Below are 24,029 nucleotides of genomic sequence, written 5' to 3'. Positions count from 1 at the left end.
TGTTTCATGGTAAAAGAAGTCCTGCCCACTCACAAACAATACAGTATATTGTATCAGTTATTTTAAATAATTCATTGCTAATTACTGGTAAGGCTAAGATATTGTCACGGAGGTCACAGAAGTCACAGAATCTGTGACTTCCAGAGACCTCTGTGACATTTTCCACTTCAGCTCTGGGGCAGCAAGCCGACGGGGGCCCCACAGCTCCAAGTCACTGCAGGGTGGAGGAGGATGAAGGAGGGCACCCAGGAGTTCCAAGCTGCTGAGGGCAGCAGGGGACACCCGAAGCTCCAGCAGCGGTGGGTGTTGGACCCTCCTGCCTCCCCATTTTGTCAGTTATTTTTAGTAAAAGTCAGGGACAGCTCACAGGCTTCCATGAATTTCTGTTTATTGCCTGTGACGTGTCCGTGACTTTTACTAAAAATAACCGTGACAAATGGGTCATATTTTGCCACACTTACACTGAGTAGTACTCTACTCCACAAGTACTCTACTCTCACCAAAATTAATGGGAGTAATTGTATAGTACCTTACTCCACAACATGAGAAAAATTGGACTAATTTGGCTTTATGTAAAAAGAAAGGTTATTTATACAACACCATGGCTGTTGTTTTCCTTGTACTGTAGTTATATTACTTATCCTTTCGTCTTTCTCTGTGCTAAAGAAAAACGTAAATAAAAAAAGTAAATTATACCCAAAAAAATGAGGGTTGACCAAAATCGAAACTTACTGACGACGATGCATTCCAAGTATCTTTTGAAATTCTTTCAATTCCTTCTCGAGTATGGGATATTCATATACATCATCTAACACATTTCTGTATATTGTCTGAAAGAATAAAAAAGGGTATCTGCACATATCTGATGACTGAAAGAAATATTATATATCATATCAGCAGCCTCCATCAAATGAAGCATTACCCTAATAAAATAAATTCCAGGAATGTTTTAAAATGGGTCCTGTAATCCAGACAGTTCCTGTTTAAATAACTAAACCAGTCAGTGTCTGGCTACTGTACGGAGAAGTATTCTTTGTATACCATAACCAAAGGATAGCGCTAAGGTGTCAGCAGTCTGTGGAAAGATTTAAAACGGCACTTTTGTTTGTTACTTTAAACCTGGTTTAGCTCATACCAATCTACTTTTAAGCATGAAAATAGATCACACCATCATCACTCAATCAAAACAATGACAGTAATAATAATTAATCAATTGATTTGACTACTAATATTAGGAGTATTTTCATTTATTTTCTGCATTTACATCCAAAAATTTTCTAGTCCCAAAATCTCACATGGAAATGACAAGATGCTCCTAGTCTCAAATTAACGAGCAAATAAATCTTATGTTCTTGATTTTTTGCATTTCCTGAATGTCATTATTCAAACCCTTCTGAGAGCCTCAACTAATTATGGAAGACATTTGACCTTAGATATAAAGTAAACAAATTAAACTGACTTTGACACTTGAAGTCATTATGGAGGCAAACATTTTCTCTTTGATCTTCTATGATGATTTAACTGGGAATTGGTCCTGCTTCGAGCGGGGGGTTGGACTAGATGACCTTCTGGGGTCCCTTCCAACCCTGATATTCTATGATTCTATGATTCTATACCCATCCAGAAGTTTATACAGAGTTTCTCCTGGCTAACAAATGGGGATCACATACTAAAGGCCAAATTATCAGCCCAACTTCACAAACTGTGGGCATAAATAATTTTGGACTGCAATTTCATATGCAATTTTTTCAGGTGCAATTCAGACCAACTGAACATTAGCAGTAGCAGTAGAGGTACTGTGGTGGTGCCTTAAGCCACAGTCAGGGATTGGGGCCCAAAGTGCTTGGCTCTGTAGATAAACACAGAACAAAGAGACAGCCCCTGCCCCCACGGGCTTACAATATAAACCAACATTTAATAAAATGTAAATCCCCCATTGTTGGCGCAGTTGATGCCCAACTCCTAGCACTGTTTTACACATGGAATGTCCCTAGAGCAGAAACCCTGGGGCCCCTACTTCTATGTGCTCTGCACCAGTCACAAGGAACTCAAATAGCAAAGAAGCCCAAAATTTTCTCCAAGATTAGTTTAGCATTGCAGGGTTCTTAAGTTTACCATGAGTGGATCCATAACAGAAAGTGCCTCCAACCAAGTCCCTAAATGAAGGTGAAGAGTTTTACTTCAGGAAAGGAGAAGGAGCTCAGGCAGTCTCCCAAGAGAATTCCTTCCTTCCTTCCATCAGAAGTAGGAAATAGACAGATCTAGGCCCAGCATAGCATTACTATTTTAATGACAATCAAGCTACAATTGCAGTTAGAAATCACCGAGACAGGACAGTAAGGGCTTGTCTATGCAAGAATACGCAAGAGTCCATATCAGAGGGGTGTAAATTTTAGTGTGCAAAAGTGTATCACGCAGTAGCTAGCCCATATGGACTCTGCTGGTCCCTAGTATGTGTTAATGTAGTTCCATTTCAAACAGCAATTACATTAATATGCATTAGTAACTTTTAGTCCACACCAGCAAGGTCCACATAGGCTACTTAATGCGTGACACACTAGTGTGCACTAGAAGTTACACCCTGCTGATGCAGACGAATGCATCATACAGACAGACCGAACACTCCTTGCTCATAAGTAAGGCAGAAATTTAGGGCATGTCTACACAAGCACTTACTGCACACCAAGCTGGAATGTAAATCTACAGTTCTCCAGCATGCCGCCCACTAACTATCCATCTGGGCCCTGCTGATCTGCACTAAAAGTTCCTAGTGTGCACTGACATACATGCCATGCAGTATGTGCTTGTGTAGAGAGGCCCCTTCTTTCTCAAAATGCATAATGGAGTTACCAGGGTATCTACGAGCACCTGTCAAACAGTACAGAATTGATGTTCTGTGTTAGGCTGATGCAGTGTTTGCTGAAAGGGGCATAAAATGCTGTCCCAGTCTATGTTATTTGGAACCCTGATTTGGCAAGTTCTGGACCGGTAAAGAACATGAGTACACCTGTGGATATTTCCTTTACCTGTTAATTTTTTTCTTCAAAATATTAGTCTAGAGCTCCTCCCTTTAAAGATTACCCACCCTTTTACAAGGTTTCGTATTAGAACTCGGTGTTTATTTCCAGTGTCTCACATAACAGATATTCAGTTGAAACTTAAAAATCAATGAGGCATTAAGCCCCTTATATATAGAAGGTCACTTGGTCATACTGTTCCCATCTATAGGCAGAGAGGACTTATGCCCTAATCACTGACCTAGTATAAAAGATCTCAAAGGTAAGAAAAATTATGCCCAATATTTTTCTCATTTGGGATTTTCAACACATATACCTAAGAATCTGTTATTTATAGTATTAAAGTGCATCAGTGCGTATTACAGTACCTTTAAAAACTGCTTTAAATGCTCATCTTCATGTAACCAGTCTTTGTAGAGAGACGTCCACTGAGACACCAAATGCAAAACTTTTCGTTTTCTACAGGGAACATCTGCATTTTCTTCCTTGTCTTGATCATTCTTAGCACAATAGGTACAATAGGTTAAGGAACAGAAGCCTGGGGTATCGTTAAAAGAACAGTTAGGTCATATCATCCATCCCCCCTGGCAGTGCAGAATTTTTCACTATATGATATAGTCTTAAGTCCTTATCCTGTGTAGTTTAGGAAATTGAGAAGGGTTATCAACTTTTAGGAATGAAATACACAGTACAGAGACGTCAGCTGAGTCTCATTGCTACCTGAATATATTTCTTCTTTATAGATTGGGGACACAATTCTATAAAAGGAAAACCGATTTAAAAGGAATTACACAACGTTGAGTCATATCTTTTCTCTGCAACTGATATAGATGCAAACATGATTTCCTGTTGGAAGCAGGACAATGCATCATTAAATACAAACATTACATTTTGGAGCATAGGAATTCTTTTTGTTCCCCAATATATAATTATGCATCAGTGGAAATAACACATTATTTTAAAAAAAGTAAAAGGGATCAATTTTGACCATTTCCCCCCAAGTCTCAATGCAAATAAAAGCAACAGGAGAAAACTGCCACATCACACAATCTACTTATTACTGCCTCTTACCCACTCTTTCTTTCCTCAAGTATAGAGGATCATTTGTTTGCACACTTTTGTGAATCGTGTTATTAAAACTGAAACTTGACAAATCAGTTCATTTTACAGCAACAAGCTAATTAAAACAAACAGTCGACATCACATGGAGCTAGGTGGAACATTTTCCTGAAAAAACATGTTTTCCATCTTTAAAGTGGCCCACCTGTTGATCACTTTAGATAAGCTATTACCAGCAGGACAGTGGGGTGGGAGGAGGTATTGTTTCATGATTTCTGTGTGTATATAAAGTCTGCTGCAGTTTCCACGGTAAACATCTGATGAAGTGAGCTGTAGCTCACGAAAGCTCATGCTCAAATAAATTGGTTAGTCTCTAAGGTGCCACAAGTACTCCTTTTCTTTTTGCGAATACAGACTAACACGGCTGTTCCTCTGAAACCTGTCATAGAATATATAGTACCATATCATTAAAAGGTTGTAAGATATACACCAATTATCTTCCCCTTACGACACATTAAAATCTGTAAATTATATAGATGTGAGTATTTTTAGGAGCTGTCTGTATCAGAGGAAGCATAGTCTGGGTAAGTTTAAATCTAATTTTGTAATGGTATTTTGTAAATGTCAGTATAAACCAACAAATAATTTTTTTTTTTAAAGCACTGGGTTGAACTGTCCCATGGCTCCTGCGGGTTCGGGGGAGGAGGGGTAGGCAACTTTGGTTTCATTCGTGTTTCAAACACTATATTTTAAATTTATAATTGATTTTTTGTAGATGTAGGAACATTAACTACCCTTTACATTTAACTCCTCCAGATGTTCACTATTGTTGTCATGTATACAAGACATATGGCTATTTGCAGATGGAAGAAAGTAGGATTTAATCAATTCATAATGAAGTATACCCTCTACAAAAACTATTAATTGTACTGTTTAATTCAAATCAAGAACATGAGAAGATGAGGAAGCTAAACTAATGTGTCTGTATAAATGTACACAGGTATATTATATACATGCATGTGTGTGTTTACATGAGACAAGAAAAACTATATTAATTTGATAATTGTACACAGGTAAGCAACAAAAAGAATAAGGAAATGAACATGTTGAGGTTGAACTCAATCTTATCTCTGTCTTAATGAACTTTTGCATTACAATACAGTCTTCAGTTATGTGGTCACATACTACAATGGAATATATTATGTTTTGCAGTTCTGCATACAAGTTACTCCTGAGGGCATTCTGCGCCAAAAAATTAAAAATTCCGCACACAATATTTTAAAAATTCTGCAAGTTTTATTTGTCAATAAATAAATGCAGAGGCTCCAGCCTGGCAGTGCGGAGCACAGGCCGCTAGCTTGCTGAAGGTGGGAGATTGCCCTGAAGCCTCCCCACCCTGCACTCCCAAGACACAGACTCAGCAGTGAGGCTGCACCCGACCCTGATGCAGCACAAGGCCTGGGCCTGCCCCAGAAACACCCTGGGGCCCTGCCCATCTACGCCAGGTGCACCAAGTGTGGGGCAGGCTCAATCAGACAGGATCCAAGTGTGAAGGGGCTCAGTGTGGGGGGAATCCAGGTGTGGGGTGAGAGGACGCCGTGTGGGACAATCTGGGCGCAGGCAGCTCAGTGGGGGGTCTAAGTGTGTGGGGGATCTGGATAGAGGCCTGTTGGGGGGGTTCCAGGTGCAGGGGCAATGGGACTCTATAGGAGCTTCCAGGTGAAGGTGGTTGGGGTTCAGCAGAGGGGCTGAGTGTGGGGGTCTGGGTGCTGGGGAAGGGGGGATTGGTGGTGTGGGTACGGGGTTGGGTGGATGTGGGGAACACCTACCCATACAGTGACCCCTCTCCCCACAGTTAAGAGCGATGGGGGCAGGAAGCAGGGGAGGATGCTGAGCTTCCTGCAGCTGGGGGAGGTTTCTGAGGGTGGGTCTGACTCAGCCCCAGCCACTCCTTGCAGGGGAAGATGAAGTCCCGTCCTTTCCTGCCTCCAGCCCAGCTGTGACTAGCAGCTGATCCTGGCTCAGGGTAGGAGCCACTGGCTGGGGTGTCCCCAGCCCCACAGTGATTTACCTCTCTGCCAGCTGCTCCGGGTGCCTGAAATGACGTACCTGCTCTGCTAGGGAGTGGTGCATGACTTCTCTTGCAGCTTCCCTTTGCTGCCCTGTCAGAAAGTCATATTTCTATGGGAAAGCAAAGAAATCTGTAGGTAACATGAATTCCGCACACGTGCAGTGGCGCAAAATTCCCCCAGGAGTAACAAGTGTATATATGTGATCGCATAATTAAAGACTGTATCATGGTACACGGGACAGAAATAATATTGCACGTTCAACCATAGTACTGGAATTTCTGATTTTTGGGTGCTTAGGCACGCAACTATAATGCTCTCTTAATGTAGGCTTGTGTGTGAGAGAGAGAGAGACACACACACACACAAAAAGAGATGAAACAAAGCACCTGGTCTGCAACTGCTTGAATTTTGGGGAAGTTCAGATCCAAATCTGGATTTGAAGTTTCTAGTTTGAGTTTCTCTCTCTGGGTAATGAACAGAATGCCAATCTAAACATACCTGAACTTTCAGAGATTTCAGTTTTGTATCCAAAACCCAGAATAAACTCCACAGCTCAGGCCTCTCTTTGTGTGGGTCATTATATATAATTAGGCAGTAACCCACTTTTTTCAACATTCATATGTGCAACCCCTATACATGCATGCATACTGTATAGTTTATAGTTTATCGTGTGTGTGTGAAAAGCATAATATTTCCTCCCAAACATCCAGATGGCTATTCTTAATAAGATAAAACTTTAAAAAAATGTTATCCTCTTGTGGCACATTTCATTATGTGATATAATGGGAAATATGAAATGTCATTTATTGCATCATTTCCTCGGTTCCAAGAAAATGATAGTCAATGAACTATTAAGATCCATTTCATGCAGATATTCCAAAGGAGTTCTGGAGATAACACTGTTTTAGAACTTTGTCTACACTGTCTTTGTGTTTGATTATATGGCTTAGTTCAGCGGTGGGCAAACTTTTTGGCCCGAGGGCCACATTGGGGTTGTGAAACGGTAGGGAAGGCTGTGCCTCCGCCAACAGCCTGGCCCCACCCCCATCTGCCCCCTCCCACTTCCCGCCCCCTGACTTCCCCCCCTCAGAATCCCCAACCCATCCAACCCCCCCCCCACTCCTTGCACCCTGACTGCCCCCTCCCGGGGCACCCTGCCCCAGCCGCCCCCCCCCAGGACCCCATCCCCTATCCAACCCTCCCGCCCCCCCTCCTCCCGGGACCCCACCCCCTATCCAACCCTGCTTCCTGTCTCCTGACTGCCCCCTAGGACCTCCTGCCCCTTATCCAATCCCCCTTCCCCCCTACCAAAGCAGCAGGACAGGCTTACTGGAAAGCCTTGGAGGTGGGCGGGCACAAACAGCACTACCCGCATGGCAGCGTGGCTGTGGGGGAATGAGGACAGCAGGGGAGGGGCCGGGGGCTAGCCTCCCTGGCCGGGAGCTCAGGGGCCAGGCAGGATGGTCCTGCGGGCCAGATGTGGCCTGTGGGCCATAGTTTGCGCACCTCTGGCTTAGTTACAATATTTCATTTTTCATCCAGTCTAACTGGCTGAGACATACATTTTTAAGGTGGGGTTTCCTTCCTTCTGTTCTTTGTGGTGGCTTGCTACTAATTTTTAGGGAAGAAAATGAAATGTGGTCACTACTTGTGGATCAATAAAAACTAGATATATTATCTATTAAGCAACTCTTTGAATTTATAGCATATTCCACAACCACAACTTAAAAAGTCCCTATGCCAGTTTCATTTTTAACCTCTCTTATACATGGATTAATATTGAGGCAAACCTACTTAACACAATACTGCATAGCAAATTAGGACCAGATTGACACTTGCCCTTGAGCAAATACACATCAGGGGCGAGGGCACAGGGGTGGATAAAAGAAGCCGCCTCCACACGGGCTAGGGTCTTTTATACAGTCACACCAAAGGGTGTATTAATCTCCCAAATGAAGATAGGTACAAGATGAGGCTCAGAGCTCCCTCCTGGCAAATCAATCAGCTGGGTCTGTTTCAGTGCCATGAAGGGGAGCAGGATGCAATGTTCCCTTGACATGATGTACAAGTATACCCACATTGCATTCTCTGGAGTCCTTGGAGGGGTTGTGACTCCTGTAGGAAAGACGATGAGGACTATATATACATAACTCTTTCAGTTAATGAAGGATATTGCCTCAGCAATGCCTGGCATAAGTCATCAGTTGTCATGAAGACTGTGTACGTGAGAAGGAAATCATCAAGGAGGGTCTCTGCGGAGAAAAAACAAAAGAATCCCAAAGTACAGTAAGTTACAGAGGTGAGGAGGCAGCCACCTATTGCTGCTAGTGTGCATGTCAGGAATATGACTTGTTAAAATATTCAGAGGATTCAAGCCCAATAAATTTATTATTTATTTAGTTATTCTACATTTGGAACAGTTCACAATATGCTGTCTCTGAGAACATGAGATTTTTGTGTCACAGTGGTACCCTAAATATTTACATTACTTGTAAATCAGAAAAGACTGAATCAGGTCCTTTGGATAACACTATACATTGTAGGTTTTTAAATAAAAATTGTAATGCTTCCTTTATGCATCTTTTTTCATATTGTGAGCTTTAAAATGGTATTTCATCAATTTAGTAAGTTAGGTCATTTCCAAAAAAGTTTATTAAAGTTTATGGCAAGAAGATAGACAGATAGAGGCTACAAAAGCCCATTAAAAATTTCTTCTTTTCTAGACTGCTGGTACTGTAGGTATTTAGTGAATGACTCATCCTTCTAAAGCAGGAGCATATGTGAAATCACCAGCTAGTCTCTATCCCATGGTTAGTAAAAAGGTGCTTACGTCACACAAAAAAGTAACCATCCCAATTGGCACCCTTGTAGGTAATCTCAGCAAAGCAACCTTACCACAGGCTTGATTAAACTGTTTTGGGGAATTTGAAAGAGTAGAAGAAGTGAATTTGTATATACATTGACAGGGATCCAAAAGCAACTGGTAGCACACCAGGTTTGAATATCATTTTAAGCTTCTGTTTGCAGTGTTAAGCTTTTGGAATTTTTTCTTAATCTTTATTTAATAATGTAACCAAAGCTCTCTCTGTCTCTGACATTCCTCCTTTTGGCTTTGGTGGTATTTTAACAAAGCAAGCTAAGTCATTTGTTTAAATAATAGCTCTATCCACTGTATTTGTTTTGCATCAAGTCTTTGGGTAGTAAACTGTACTAGTTCACAACTCAGTAAAACAACATGAAATTCTATTCCTCCTCCCTCCCCCTCACTTATCATATGAGCCTCAGGATTTTTCTAAAACTTTCGGGCATGCAACAAAATCAAACTAGTTCACTTCCTATTCCCGTAAGTTATCCAGAAATTTAATACATCCTATAGGAACATATTTGCTGTGCAAATGAATAAAGCAATCGTTACTTGTCTAAAAATGGACAAGAGAGACTACTGCCCTTCATAACTTAATGTGAAAATGAATGTCTTTTTCTTTTATAAGATTTTAGATATTAAGAATTTCCTCTCTACGTTTTAGTAACTGTACTGCATCACTTCTAAAAATAAAACAAACAGTCTAGCGTCAATTATTTTACCACATGAGAATATGCAAGTGGATATAAGTTGAACAGAACACTCCTGTCATATGTACAGCATGCAGTATTTCGGCAGCTCCTTCATGCACATTGACTTAAATGGGAGATTTCCTGATATCAGGACTGAAGGCCAAATCATTCCTTACACATTAAAAAAGACAAGGCAGAGCCAAGAAACTCCCTGGTCCTCATTCTCCCATCACTTGTGCATGGCCAGTTCCCACTGAAATCAATGTGCATTGTGTGCAACTGACAGGATATTTGGGTCCCATGGGTTTTTAAACTCAGAGTTTCTGAATCATTATCACAACTAGTAGGATACCTTCTTGGAGTGGATGTGTCCTCAGAAATACAGGAGGAGGGCACAATGCTCTTAAGAGTTCTGAGGCGTGCCCACACAGCTGCCGGGACGTAAGGTGGAGGAGTCTAAATAAGGACTACCCTCCTGAGACATACTTGATTCCCCATGGCAGCATGTCTGTTCACTTACACCTCATTCAAAACCAAACATCATGAAGGGGATTTCCATGTAAGATAATGATGAGAGAATCAGCATTATCTTGTACAACTACTTCCCTGCTCTTTCGAGGTGGGATTAGACAAAGCAGAATGGCTATTCTCCAGCCATGCCTTATGAAAGCTCCTAAACCTGAGGGCCATACACAGGGTGTAAGCTTTTGAGTGGGTGGGGTATGGTGGAAATGATGCCCAGTTATGCTTAATATACCTGTAATTCCACTATTTCCAGGTCCTTCATGGTTTTTTGGTTGTTGTTTTGTTGTTGTTTTTTGAGTACATAGAATCAGAATCATAGGACTGGAAGGTATCTCAAGAGGTCTTCTAGTCCAGTCCCCTGCATTCATGGCAGGAATAAGTATTATCTAGACCATCCTTGACAGATGTTTGTCTAATCTGCTCTTTAAAATCTCCAATGATGAAGATTCCACAACTTCCTTAGGCAATTTATTCCAGTGCTTAATCACCGTGACTGTTAGAAATTTCTTCCTAATGTCCAACCTAAATCTCCCTTGGTGCAATTTAAGTCCATTGCTTCTTGTCCTGTCCTCAGAGGTTATAGAGGACAATTTTTCTCCCTCCTCCTTGTAACAATCTTTTACGTACTTGAAAACTGTTATGTCCCCTCTCAGTCTTCTCTTTCCACACTAAACAAATGTTGAATCCGATGAAGTGAGCTGTAGCTCATGAAGGCTTACGCTCAAATAAATTTGTTAGTCTCTAAGGTGCCACAAGTACTTCTTTTCTTTTTGTGAATACAGACTAACACGGCTGCTACTCTGAAAACTGTAACGAGAGTGATCACTTAAGGTGAGCTATTACCATCAGGAGAGCGGGGGGGGGTGGGGGACCTTTTGTAGTGATACTCAAGGTTGGCCCTTTCCAGCAGTTGACAAGAACGTCTGAGGAACAGTGGGGGGTAAGCGGGGGGTGGGAGGGGAGGGAGAGGGAATAAACATGGGGAAATAGTTTCACTTTGTGTAATGACCCATCCACTCCCAGTCTTTATTCAAGCCTAAGTTAATTGTATCCAGTTTGCAAATTAATTCCAATTCAGCAGTCTCTCGTTGGAGTCTGTTTTTGAAGATTTTTGGTTGAAGAATTGCAACTTTTAGGTCTGTAATTGAGTGACCAAAGAGATTGAAGTGTTCTCCGACTGGTTTTTGAATGTTATAATTCTTGATGTCTGATTTGTGTCTATTTATTCTTTTACGTAGAGACTGTCCAGTTTGACCAATGTACATGGCAGAGGGGCATTGCTGGCACATGACATATATCACATTGGTAGATTTGCAGGTGAACGAGCCTCTGATAGCGTGGCTGATGTGATTAGGCCCTATGATGGTGTCCCCTGAATAGATATGTGGACACAGTTGGCAGCGGGCTTTGTTGCAAGGATAGGTTCCTAGATTAGTGGTTCTGGTGTGTGGTTCATAGAATCATAAAATATCAGGGTTGGAAGGGACCTCAGGAGGTCATCTAGCCCAACCCCCTGCTCAAAGCAGGACCAATCCCCAATTTTTGCCCCGGACCCCTAAATGGCCCCCTCAAGGACTGAACTCACAACTCTGGGTTTAGCAGGCCAATGCCTAAACCACTGACCTATCCCTCCCCCCCACTGAGTATTTGCTTCAGTGGTTGCTGGTGAGTATTTGCTTCAGGTTCGGGGGCTGTCTGTAAGCAAGGACTGGCCTGTCTCCCAAGATCTGTGAGAGTGATAGGTCGTCCTTCAGGATAGATTGTAGATCCTTGATGATGCATTGGAGAGGTTTTAGTTGGGGGCTGAAGGTGATGGCTAGTGGAGTTCTGTTATTTTCTTTGTTGGGCCTGTCTTGTAGTAGGTGACTTCTGGGTACTCTGTCAATCTGTTTCTTCACTTCAGCAGGTGGGTATTGTAGTTGTAAGGAAACCTACTGACCACTATTCCTACCTACATGCCTCCAGCTTTCATCCAGACTACACCACACGATCCATTGTCTACAGCCAAGCTCTACGATACAACTGCATTTGCTCCAACCCTTCAGAGACAAACACCTACAAGATCTCTTTCAAACATTCTTACAACTACAATTTCTATCATTTGTTAAACTTTGTAGAAAATATTATTTTTGTGTAAGAAACACTTATCTCAAATACAAAGGCATTGTACAGAGCTGTACTCTAGATAAAAAGGACATCATTCATTCTGATCCATCTCTTTTGGAAAATATAATGCAACTATTATTGTGAAAGGTGGTTTTCAAAAACAGTTCTTTGGAAACTGCTCTTTGTGGTATCAAGAACTACATCTAATCCCATATCCTAGTTCTTTAATAAATGGTACAATTGTGCAATGATCTTTATGAAAAATTTAAAAAATGCATTTGCTACAGGTTATTTCCATAATGACTTTATTAACAGTTCTACCTACAGGCAACATATCAATTCAAACAAAATACAATATGTAAAGAACATGCTGACAACCATGAAGCTTTGAGGCAAAATAGATATAGTACTACCTAACAAAGTGTTTAAAATGAAATTTGTATCTAGAAGCTTTTACTGGGCTAATATAATTGTAAGAAAATGCTGTAACCTTTATTGTACTAATTAGCACTAAAACCATTGATATGAGATATTGTTCTGGCCATCTCATTGTCTGTTAGATTCTCCAGGATCATCAAGTCTGTATTTTAACTTTATAAAAGAAACACACTGTATATTTTTCGGTAGAAATATTTTTTTAAATTGAAGAGTTATTGAGGGGAAGATTTGAGTTTGCTAGCCTTGACCCTTCCTAGAATAACTTAAAACTATTTATAGTCTCTCCATACATTTTAAAGCTTATGATTCACATCTAATCTACACACAAGAAAATAAAAATACCTGGGACAGACATGCTTGCCACCTCAATTCCATAACATCCTTAAATGGCTGCTTGGAGATCCAATACAATATTATGATACGCAAGATCCTCAGCTGGTGTAAACTGGTCCATTTCCATTGACCTCAACAGAACCAGGGCAATTCATACCAGTTAAGGATCTGCCCCTAGTTTACAGCATCCACTTTTCTCTTCATGTGCAGAAGAGTTTTATGTGGGTAGTTCCTATCCTTTAATTCCTCCCCAAAAAGAAGATATACCACTAAGCAAAACATATATATATATAGCTTGTGTGTGTGTGACAACAAGAAAAGTTCATAAAGTATTATTATTGTAATGCACCTATAGGCTAAGCCTCTCTAAATTGTGTCTCATCCTTTTTAGAAATTGAACCCCCTAAAGGAATATTTTTAACAAAAAGTCTATATGCTACATGTGGTCCAATAATAGATTCACTCATCTGTTAAACTACTTTAACAAGTAAGCAAAGGAAAAGTGCTTTTGACAGACAACATCCTACAATAGTAATTTAATCTAAGTACTGTACAGTAATGATAATATTTAAAACTCTTTGCATCACTTAAATTCCCCAATGTATCGTCATTAACTATAACTGCATATTTTCTCTTCAGATGTGCTCTAATTTAAAATAGTTCTACAATGGTTTTACACAGTACACAAACACTATACCCAGGGATCCAAGAAATAAATGCACAGCAGTGTAATATGTGTAATAACAGGCTTTAGTGGATCTTGAAGTTAAATTACTTTAACCTTTGGAACTCTAACATCTGAGTAAGGACCACAGCTTGGTGAACACTGAAAAAAATGTTTTCAAATAACCTTTTGGATTTGGAAATAATTTGCTTGGACCAGGCTCACATCCCTTGAGGTTCGCTTTCTGTGAATATTTGTTTGGTTGAGTTTATTGGCATGAATGCTGGTGAAAAGCAAATGTTACTGCATGCATGAGTATTCATGGAAACAGAAGTCTGAGCTATGTTATATGCCTTACCTGACCAATCAAAACTAGACAAAGCCATGACTACACTAGGAAAATATGAGCATCCTGTGTAAACAACAAATAATGTATAAAAATATGATAGCTAGTCAGGGTTAGTCCTAGAGTCCCATCTAGGGTTAACCACAATCAGCTAAAAAATTTTAAAATATGACTGCCCTTGTCCACACTAATGACAAATTAATATTTAAGATCATGTTAGTTAACGTAGTTTCTAACATGATGCATTTTCTCAGTCTAAATAAGGCCCAAGACAGCTCAGATAGCAAATATAAAATATTCACAGTGATCTGTTCACAATCAGTCCATAGAGAAAACCATATTTTTAAAACACCTCTTTGAATACTTTTAAACAACAAGTACATTCTAGCAAACAGTGATCTGCTGGCAGATAACCTCCAAGCAGAAAAAGAGGCTAAGTCTGTCACATAAATTATTTATTGCAAAGTATTTGTTCAGCTCTACTAAGGACAATATACATGAGTACAGTTTTGAAGGAGTAAGGGTTCCAAGTGTGCAATTCAGTTTGATCAAATATGAACAGAAATCTTTTCAGCGTTTTCTAGTTGAATCACAGTTGATTATAAAAAAGGCAGTGCCAATCAAAGCTCTGCTTCCTTTACAGTATATTCCACACACCTCCAAAAGGCAGAGATACTTGGCTTTGAAATATACACTACAGCTTTTAACTTTCACTCTTCTATGTACCAGTTTCTGCATAAATTTATAATACTTCCAACATTTTGTATCCTGATCATATAGGAGCTGCTACCTTCCCCGGCTCTCACAAAAAAATGTTTTCTAAGATTAATGAGGAGTCCTTGTGACACCTTAGAGACTAACAAATTTATTTGGGTATAAGCTTTTGTGGGTTATAACCCACTTCATCAGATGTATGGAGTGAAAAATACAGTAAGCAGGTGTAAATATACCGCACATGAAAAGATAGCAGTTGTCTTACCAAGTGGGGGGTCAGTGCTAAGGAGTCCAATTCAGTTACGGTGGATGTGGCCAATTCTGCAGTTTCTCACTGAAGTCTGTTTTTGAAGTTTTTTTGTTGAAGAATGGCCAGTTTTAAGTCTGTTATTGAGCGTCCAGGGAGACTGAAGTACTCTCCTACTGGTTTCTGAATGTTACAATTCTTGATGTCTGATTTGTGTCCATTTATTCTTTTGCATAGAGACTGTCCGGTTTGGCCAATGAACATGGCAGAGGGGCACTGCTGGCACATGATGGCATATATCACATTGGTAGATGTGCAGGTGAACAAGCCCCTGATGGTGTGGCTGATGTGGTTAGGTTCTATGATGGTGTCCCTTGAATAGATATGAGGACAGAGTTGGCAACAGGGTTTGTTGCAGGGATTGGTTCCTGGGTTAGTGTTTCTGTTGCGTGGTATGTAGTTGCTGGTGAGTATTTGCTTCAGGTTGGGGGGCTGTCTGTAAGCGAGGACTGGCCTGTCTCCCAAGGCCTGTGAGAGTGAGGGATGGTCCTTCAGGATAGGTTGTAGATCCTTGATGATGCACTGGAGAGGTTTTAGTTGGGGGCTGTAGGTGATGGCTAGTGGCATTCTATTACTTTCTTTATTGGAACTGTCCTGTAGTAGGTGACTTCTGGGTACCCTTCTGGCTCTGTCACTCTATTTCTTCACTTCACCTGGTGGGTACTGTAGTTTTAAGATTGCTTGATAGAGATCCTGTAGGTGTTTGTCTCTGTCTGAGGTACTGGAGCAAATGTGGTTGTATCTTAGAGCTTGGCTGTAGACAATGGATCGTGTGATGTGGTCTGGATGAAAGCTGGAGGCATGTAGGTAAGTATAGCGGTCACTAGGTTTCTGGTATAGGGTTGTGTTTATGTGTGACCATCACTTATTTGCACTGTAGTGTCCAGGAAGTGGATCACTTGTGTGGACTGGACCAGGCTGAGGTTGATGGTGAGGGAAATAGTTGAAATCCTGGTGGAATTCCTCAAGGGCCTCCTTCCCATGGGTCCAGATGATGAAGATGTTATCAATGTAGTGCAAGTAAAGTAGGGGCGCTAGGAGACGAGAGCTGAGGAAGCGTTGTTCTAAGTCAGCCACAAAAATTTTGGCATACTGTGGGGCCATGCGGGTACCCATAGCAGTGCCACTGACTTGAAGGTATAAATCGTCCCCAACTCTGAAATAGTTGTGGGTGAGGACAAAGTCACAAAGCTCGGCCACCAAGTTTGCTGGACATTGTCGAGGATACTGTTCCTGATGGCTTGTAGTCCATCTTTGTGTGGAATGTTGGTGTGGAGGGCTTCTACATCCATAGTGGCTAGGATGGTGTTTTCTGGAATATCACCAATGGATTGTAGTTTCCTCAGGAAGTCAGTGATGTATTGAAGACAGCTGGGAGTGCTGGTAGCGTAGGGCCTGAGGAGAGAGTCCACATAGCCAGACAATCCTGCTGTCAATGTCTGAAATGATGGGGCATCCAGCATTCCCAGGTTTATGGATCTTGGGTAGATTTTTCTTGGGATCTTTTCTAAGATTTGCAGCAAACAGTGAAAATAAAATACATGCTATATATATTTGAAATGGCACAACAGACTTTTGTACAAAGAGGGACTACTTTCAAAGGAAACTTTTTATATATATACAGCTTGCATTGAAAGTAGTCTTTGAACAGAGGTCTGATGCCATTTCTTTTGAATTCTCTTCTTCGTGAATTTTTTATTTAATCATTTCCTTTTAACAGTCATTCTAATTTTTCTTTGTTCCTCCCAGTTTTCCTTTATTTGGTTAGGCAATTATTACAAAGTTTGTGACTAGCTTGCAGCTACTGAAATATTTAATTCTAAAGACAATTTCCGGCTTTTTAAAGCTTCATTAAGATGCACGACAGAGAAAGCATAAGGCTATGTCTTCACTAGAAATGCTGCAGCAGCTCTGCTGCAGCAGTGTAGACACTGACTACAGCAACAGGAGGGATTCTCCTCTCACTATAGTTAATCCACCTCCCTAAGATTTGGTAGCTAGGTGAATGGATCCAGCACTGTCTACACTGTGGGTTAGGTCAGCTTACCTACATCACTCAGGGTTATGGATTTTTCACACCCCTGAGCAACATAGCAGGATTGACCCAAGTTTTTAGTATAGACTTGGCCTAAGTTCAATGGGTTACTGCTCTTGCTGCTCCTTGGGAGCTGCCATAAGTAATAAATACACCACAGTAAATGTGCATGATAACTAAAGCTCTCAATATGGTGTTTGAGGCATAAGAAGAATATACAACCAAACGTTTTTTGGTACTAATCATCAATCTGTTTAAACCAACTTCTGTTTGAGGCAGAGTCCCATATGATGCCTTGGTTACATGATTCAGAGAGGAGCAAAATGGGACAGAATAGACTCCAACTCTGTGCAAGAAGGGAAGCCACCCCTCTCTGGTATGCTTCCCTTGGCAACTTGCACCACCAAAGTCTCTCTGCATAAGAGAGACAGCATTGGAACTCCAGAGGAACTGAGGAGAGCCAAAAAGCGGCAGTTGGATGTGGGATGCTCTTCTTTGTGGAACAGGAATTTTCTAGTGGAAATTTGTGCCAGGTTACGGTCAGTGAACCTAGCAATATCTCCTTTGCAAGAGAAGTTGCAAGCTTGTAGTTTGTAGGCATAGGGTTAGAGCCAATGGTAACATGGCTCCCTTAGTGGAGAAGAGGAGCCCAGAGTCCTACATGGAGTGGATGACACTACACAAGTATAGGCTGCAGATCATCCCCCATGGACTTCTTAGAGAATCCACAGAATTCCCTGGCTAGCCCCCACACTCTTCCCACTTGAAGAGACAACTCCCCAAGTTTAACTCGAGGAATATGGGACATGTTTTTCACTTCCACAAGTTTGAAGGATAAGATGGTAGGATATGACCCATACAGGGGGTCTGTATACTGCAGTTCATTTTTCAACAGCTCATTTTTATGTTCCCCAATCCCTTTACTAGATGTGGTATCAATTACTAAGGCATTAAACATAAATGAATGAATAGTGATGAAGCCTGAAAACTTCAAGATCACACAATTAGTGACTTGAGCCAGAAATTATTCTTATTACTGTCTCCAAACCTTGAGATGCATTGCTGTTCTTGAACTTTGATGTCTTCCCACGCTACTGAAGCAGCCCAAAGCACCAGTGGATCACAGGTATTGGTTTAATAAATATGAGAAAAGACTTAAACCAAAGCAAAGATGCCCCTGTTAAGTACCAGTTTCTTTTTAATAATCTGAATTGATTTGAAGATACTGACAGAAAAATAACCCACAACACAGTTACAGCTGTACAGGAGGAGAAAGTGAGGGAAATATGCAGGGAAATACCCCCCAAAGGTTTATGTTACAGTGTAATTTTTATAGACCAAAATTAAAGCACTCTACTAAGTAGCTGAAATAAAATATAGCTATAAATATGTAAAGAATTTACACCAGAATTTAAAAAGGCTACAACTTTATCAAGTTAAGCAACACTTCACAGTTACTGATAACATTATTCAGACGATCCCCTTTCTAACCAAATATGATGGTCTTAAATGCAACAAGAGATAACTTGAAAATCCATTACATTTTGCCCTGATATTCTGATAATCATTTTTTGCAGAGAATAATTTGCCTTGCTCTACTTCTTACTTGCTCTGCTTCTGCTCTTCACAATGATATTAAATTGGATAGTTGAGAATAGTGTCAGTGCCACGCAGGAATAAACAAAAGGAAGCTTTAATTATTGTGGATACAGGTCAGATAATTAATTAAACACAAACATATTTTTTTCAATTCAGCTTTTAGGAAAGTGTCTTCTAAAAGCAGCCGCTTCTAATACTGAGCCAACACCAGCTACAAACAATACTGAACATTATAAAGTCCTGTCTTCTTGTTAAACAGTAGTAAGAAGACTATCTCACTATTACAAAGTTATTGGAAAGAAGAAAACAAACATTTTTTGCTACTAGTCCCTCAGCAGGGTAGCTTTGAATACACAGGAGTCACTGTCATTGCTTTTTTTATTGTGCTGATACTAAACAGACAATGCCTCTTTGGAATACGGGACTTTAATTTGAGAAATTTTGTCCAACTCTTAAAAAAAAACATATTATGTATCATGTAAAATTAAAAATTAAGTACTGGCTGTTCCTATGTAGATGGCACTTAGACAGCAACTGAAAGAGGGTGAAAGGAACCTCTTTCTCCAGCTCGCATATGCATCCAAACAATGCAGACCTAGCTTTCTTGAGTTGAAGCTGGCTAATATGACCAGCATGGTCACAAAGGGATGTGGCCAACAATATTCCTGAGGAAACTTCAATCCATCGGTGATCTTCCTGATAACACCATCCTGGCCACTATGGATGTAGAAGCCCTCTACACCAACATTCCACACAAAGATGGATTACAAGCCGTCAAGAACACTATCCCCGATAATGTCATGGCTAACCTGGTGGCTGAACTTTGTCCTTACCCATAACTATTTTACATTTGGGGACAATGTATACCTTCAGATCAGCAGCACTGCTATGGGTACCCGCATGACCCCACAGTATGCCAACATTTTTATGGCTGATTTAGAACAACGCTTCCTCAGCTCTCGTCTCCTAAAGCCCCTACTCTACTTGCGCTATATTGATGACATCTTCATCATCTGGACCCATGGAAAAGAAGCCCTTGAGGAATTCCACCATGATTTCAACAACTTCCATCCCACCATCAACCTCAGCCTGGTCCAGTCCACACAAGAGATCCACTTCCTGGACACTACAGTGCTAATAAACAATGGTCACATAAACACCACTCTATACCGGAAACCTACTGACCGCTATTCCTACCTACATGCCTCCAGCTTTCACCCTGACCACACCACACGATCCATCGTCTACAGCCAAGCTCTGCGATACAACCGCATTTGCTCCAACCCCTCAGACAGAGACAAACACCTACAAGATCTCTGTCAAGCTTCCTTACAACTACAATACCCACCTGCGGAAGTGAAGAAACAGATTGATAGAGCCAGAAGAGTTCCCAGAAGCTACCTACTACAGGACAGGCCTAACAAAGAAAATAACAGAATGCCACTAGCCGTCACCTTCAGCCCCCAACTAAAACCCCTCCAACGCATTATTAAGGATCTACAACCTATCCTGAAGGATGACCCAACACTCTCACAAATCTTGGGAGACAGGCCAGTCCTTGCCTACAGACAGCCCCGCAACCTGAAGCAAATACTCACCAACAACCACATACCACACAACAGAACCACTAACCCAGGAACTTATCCTTGCAACAAAGCCCGTTGCCAACTGTGCCCACATATCTATTCAGGGAACACCATCACAGGGCCTAATAACATCAGCCACACTATCAGAGGCTCGTTCACCTGCACATCCACCAATGTGATATATGCCATCATGTGCCAGCAATGCCCCTCTGCCATTTACATTGGTCAAACTGGACAGTCTCTACGTAAAAGAATAAATGAACACAAATCAGATGTCAAGAATTATAACATTCATAAACCAGTCGGAGAACACTTCAATCTCTCTGGTCACGCAATCACAGACATGAAGGTCGCTATCTTAAAACAAAAAAACTTCAAATCCAGACTCCAGCGAGAAACTGCTGAATTGGAATTCATTTGCAAATTGGACACTATTAATTTAGGCTTAAATAGAGACTGGGAGTGGCTAAGTCATTATGCAAGGTAGCCTATTTCCCCTTGTTTTTTCCTACCACCCCCCAGACGTTCTGGTTAAACTTGGATTTAAACTTGGAGAGTGGTCAGTTTGGATGAGCTATTGCCAGCAGGAGAGTGAGTTTGTGTGTGTGTGTGTGTGTGTCCCGGGGTGGGGGGAAAGGGGGGGGTGAGAGAGCCTGGATTTGTGCTGGACATGGCCCACCTTGATTACCATGCACATTGTAGGGAGAGTGGTCACTTTGGATGAGCTATTACCAGCAGGAGAGTGAGTTTGTGTGTGTGGTTTTTAGGAGGGGGGTGAGAGAACCTGGATTTGTGCAGGAAATGGCCCACCTTGATTATCATGCACATTGTGAAGAGATGTTTCAGAGGAACAGCCGTGTTAGTCTGTATTCGCAAAAAGAAAAGGAGTACTTGTGGCACCTTAGAGACTAACCAATTTATTTGAGCATGAGCTTTCGTGAGCTACAGCTCACTTCATCAGATGTTTACCGTGGAAACTGCAGCAGACTTTATATACACACAGAAATCATGAAACAATACCTCCTCCCACCCCACTGTCCTGCTGGTAATAGCTTATCTAAAGTGATCAACAGGTGGGCCATTTCCAGCACAAATCCAGGTTTTCTCACCCTCCACCCCCCCACACAAATTCACTCTCCTGCTGGTGCTAGCCCATCCAAAGTGACAACTCTTTACATAATCAAGTCGGGCTATTTCCTGCATAGATCAAGGTTTTCTCACATCCCCCCCACCCCCATACACACACAAACTCACTCTCCTGCTGGTTGTCACTTTGGATGGGCTATTACCAGCAGGAGAGTGAGTTTGTGTGGAGGGGGGTGGAGGGTGAGAAAACCTGGATTTGTGCTGGAAATGGCCCAACTTGATGATCACTTTAGATAAGCTATTACCAGCAGGACAGTGGGGTGGGAGGAGGTATTGTTTCATGATCTCTGTGTGTATATAATATCTGCTGCAGTTTCCACGGTATACATCCGATGAAGTGAGCTGTAGCTCACGAAAGCTCATGCTCAAATAAATTGGTTAGTCTCTAAGGTGCCACAAGTACTCCTTTTCTTTTTGCGAATACAGACTAACACGGCTTTTACTCTGAAACAATATTGATGTTGCCAGAGCTCTTTTTTCTTTCCTCTCCCTCTTCCCAAACAGCTGATGATAGACATTGGGGAGTACATGCTGCTCCTTTCACAACCAAGCGTAAGGAGTGTCATACTGCATGCTCTCTCATTTGCTTTGAGACTGTGACATTACACTCCATATTCTTTATGAAAATATGCTTATGATATGGATATCACAACAAATATATGTTTTGCAAGGTGGCTCATGTAAGATATCATTGGAACGGTGATGATTTACTAAATGTGATTATCCAATTTGTATGCTTGTATCATTTCTGTATCTGAAGTTAGGAATATCAACCATGTATCCATATTTCAAATGTGCTACTTTGGGTGTCTCCCACAACTAGTCCTTCAGCTACAACAATGAAAAATCCAGACAGGGCTGATGGCCCATTAGGAAGAAACAACAAGACTCTGAAGATACTAATCTCTCTCCTTCCTGAGAGCTGTCCTGAGACTAGCTGTGACACTACTACTAAACATTATCTTGGATTTCAAGTAATTTTCCACTAACAGGAGGGGGAGGTCAAGTTTGGGAAAGAAAAGGCTTCCTGCTTTATGTAAATTCTATTTAATGCTGGGAAAGAAGGCATTCCAGACTCTCCTTCATGGCCTACCCAAGAAGAAGACTGCTGAAAGAACCTGAAGTGACAAAAGAGACTAAACTGAAGGGAAAGGCAGGGGTGAGTCCACACTGAGACAGGGGTCCAGTCTGCAAGAAGAAATAACTAGTGCTCTGAGCTACAGAAACTCTGCATCCTGCCTAATTCAACATTTAGGGTGAGAAATTACATACTGGAACCTGTTTCTTTAGTGAATCAAGCTTAGTTTGTGTGTTTTGTTTTATTTGCTCAGTAATCTGCTTTGTTCTGTTTGCTACCCCTTTAACCACTTAAAATATGCCTTTTATAGTTAACAACATTTGTTTTGTTTATTATTAAACCCAGTTTCTGTAATTTTCTCTACAGCGCAAGACAATATACCTTTGGGTCTGCACTCCAAGGGAGGTGGACACCTGAGTGCTGGGGCAAGTCCCTTAAGCTGAGTCTTTCCAGAGCTGATCTCAGTGTCTGTGCCTTTCTGCAGTGGGGTGTGGCCCTGCCTCGGTCTGTGCTAGAGGAGGCTTAAGAGCCTGGCTCAGCAAGACAGGTTAAAGGGGGCCAATGCTGGCAGAACAGGAGGATTCAGTGGTATCTCAGCACATCAAGTGGCATCTTGAAAGGGAGTAACCCATCACAGAGACATTCTGCCTATGTTTGTTCTGTACAATCAGAATGCCTAAAGCCACCTCCCTTTGGCTTCTACAGCTTCAACTAGTTCTGCAGAGAGGAACAAGGACACAATCTGGCTCAAAGTACTCATATAAGCTTTGACAACATGGTAGTGAAGTTAGTAAGTTTATAGCAGAAAATGTAATGGATTTCACTCTTGATAATTATTCAACTTGGGACAATCTCTTCCCTAAATCAATCCAAACCTGCCAAAGTATGGTGGTTACTGATGCCTCCTAGTGATTGTGGCTAGGGAAATGAATTAACTTTCTTATTAATGGTGACAGGTTTCAGAGGGGTAGCCATGTTAGTCTGTATCAGTAAAAAAAACAAGGAGTCCTTGTGGCACCTTAGAGACTAACACATTTATTTGAGCATAAGCTTTCGTGTGATATAACCCAATTCATCAGATGCATGGAGTGATACTCACACCTTCTTGTCAACTGCTAGGAATGGGCCACATCCACTTTGATTGAATTGGCCTTGTTAGCACTGACCTCCCACTTGGTAAGGCAACTCCCATCTTTTCATGTGCTGTATATTTATACCTGCTTACTGTATTTTCCACTCCATGTATCTGATGAAGTGGGTTATATCCCACAAAAGCTTATGCCCAAATACATTTGTTACTCTCTAAGGTGCCACAAGGACTCCTCATTGTTTTTTTCTTATTGTTACTATCATATCCATAATGGGTTGTTGGAAGGACTGTCAATATTTTTAAATCAACATTTTAAATTACAATTATAAACTGGAGAAAGTGGCTGTGAAGATGTGTAT

At 41.2% G+C, this 24,029-nt stretch overlaps 1 protein-coding gene across 3 annotated transcripts in view; it reads right to left on the bottom strand.

The window, feature by feature from the left end:
* The window catches only part of RAPGEF5 (Rap guanine nucleotide exchange factor 5), a 219,318-nt gene that overhangs the window by 38,671 nt on the left and 156,618 nt on the right, over positions 1 to 24,029 (bottom strand). For all 3 annotated transcript variants that reach the window (XM_073333743.1, XM_073333740.2, XM_073333742.2), the window contains exons 12-14: positions 8,322 to 8,400; positions 3,386 to 3,530; positions 733 to 830 (exon numbers count right to left, since the gene is read on the bottom strand). In XM_073333743.1, coding sequence (XP_073189844.1) covers positions 733 to 830; positions 3,386 to 3,530; positions 8,322 to 8,400 — 322 coding nt within the window. The remainder of the gene's footprint in view (positions 1 to 732; positions 831 to 3,385; positions 3,531 to 8,321; positions 8,401 to 24,029) is intronic.

This window comes from Lepidochelys kempii, chromosome 2, assembly GCF_965140285.1.
Source record: "Lepidochelys kempii isolate rLepKem1 chromosome 2, rLepKem1.hap1, whole genome shotgun sequence".
Lineage (NCBI taxonomy): Eukaryota > Metazoa > Chordata > Testudines > Cheloniidae > Lepidochelys > Lepidochelys kempii.
Note: the sequence above shows the minus strand (reverse complement) of the source record. Positions and strands in the feature narration are given on the sequence as shown.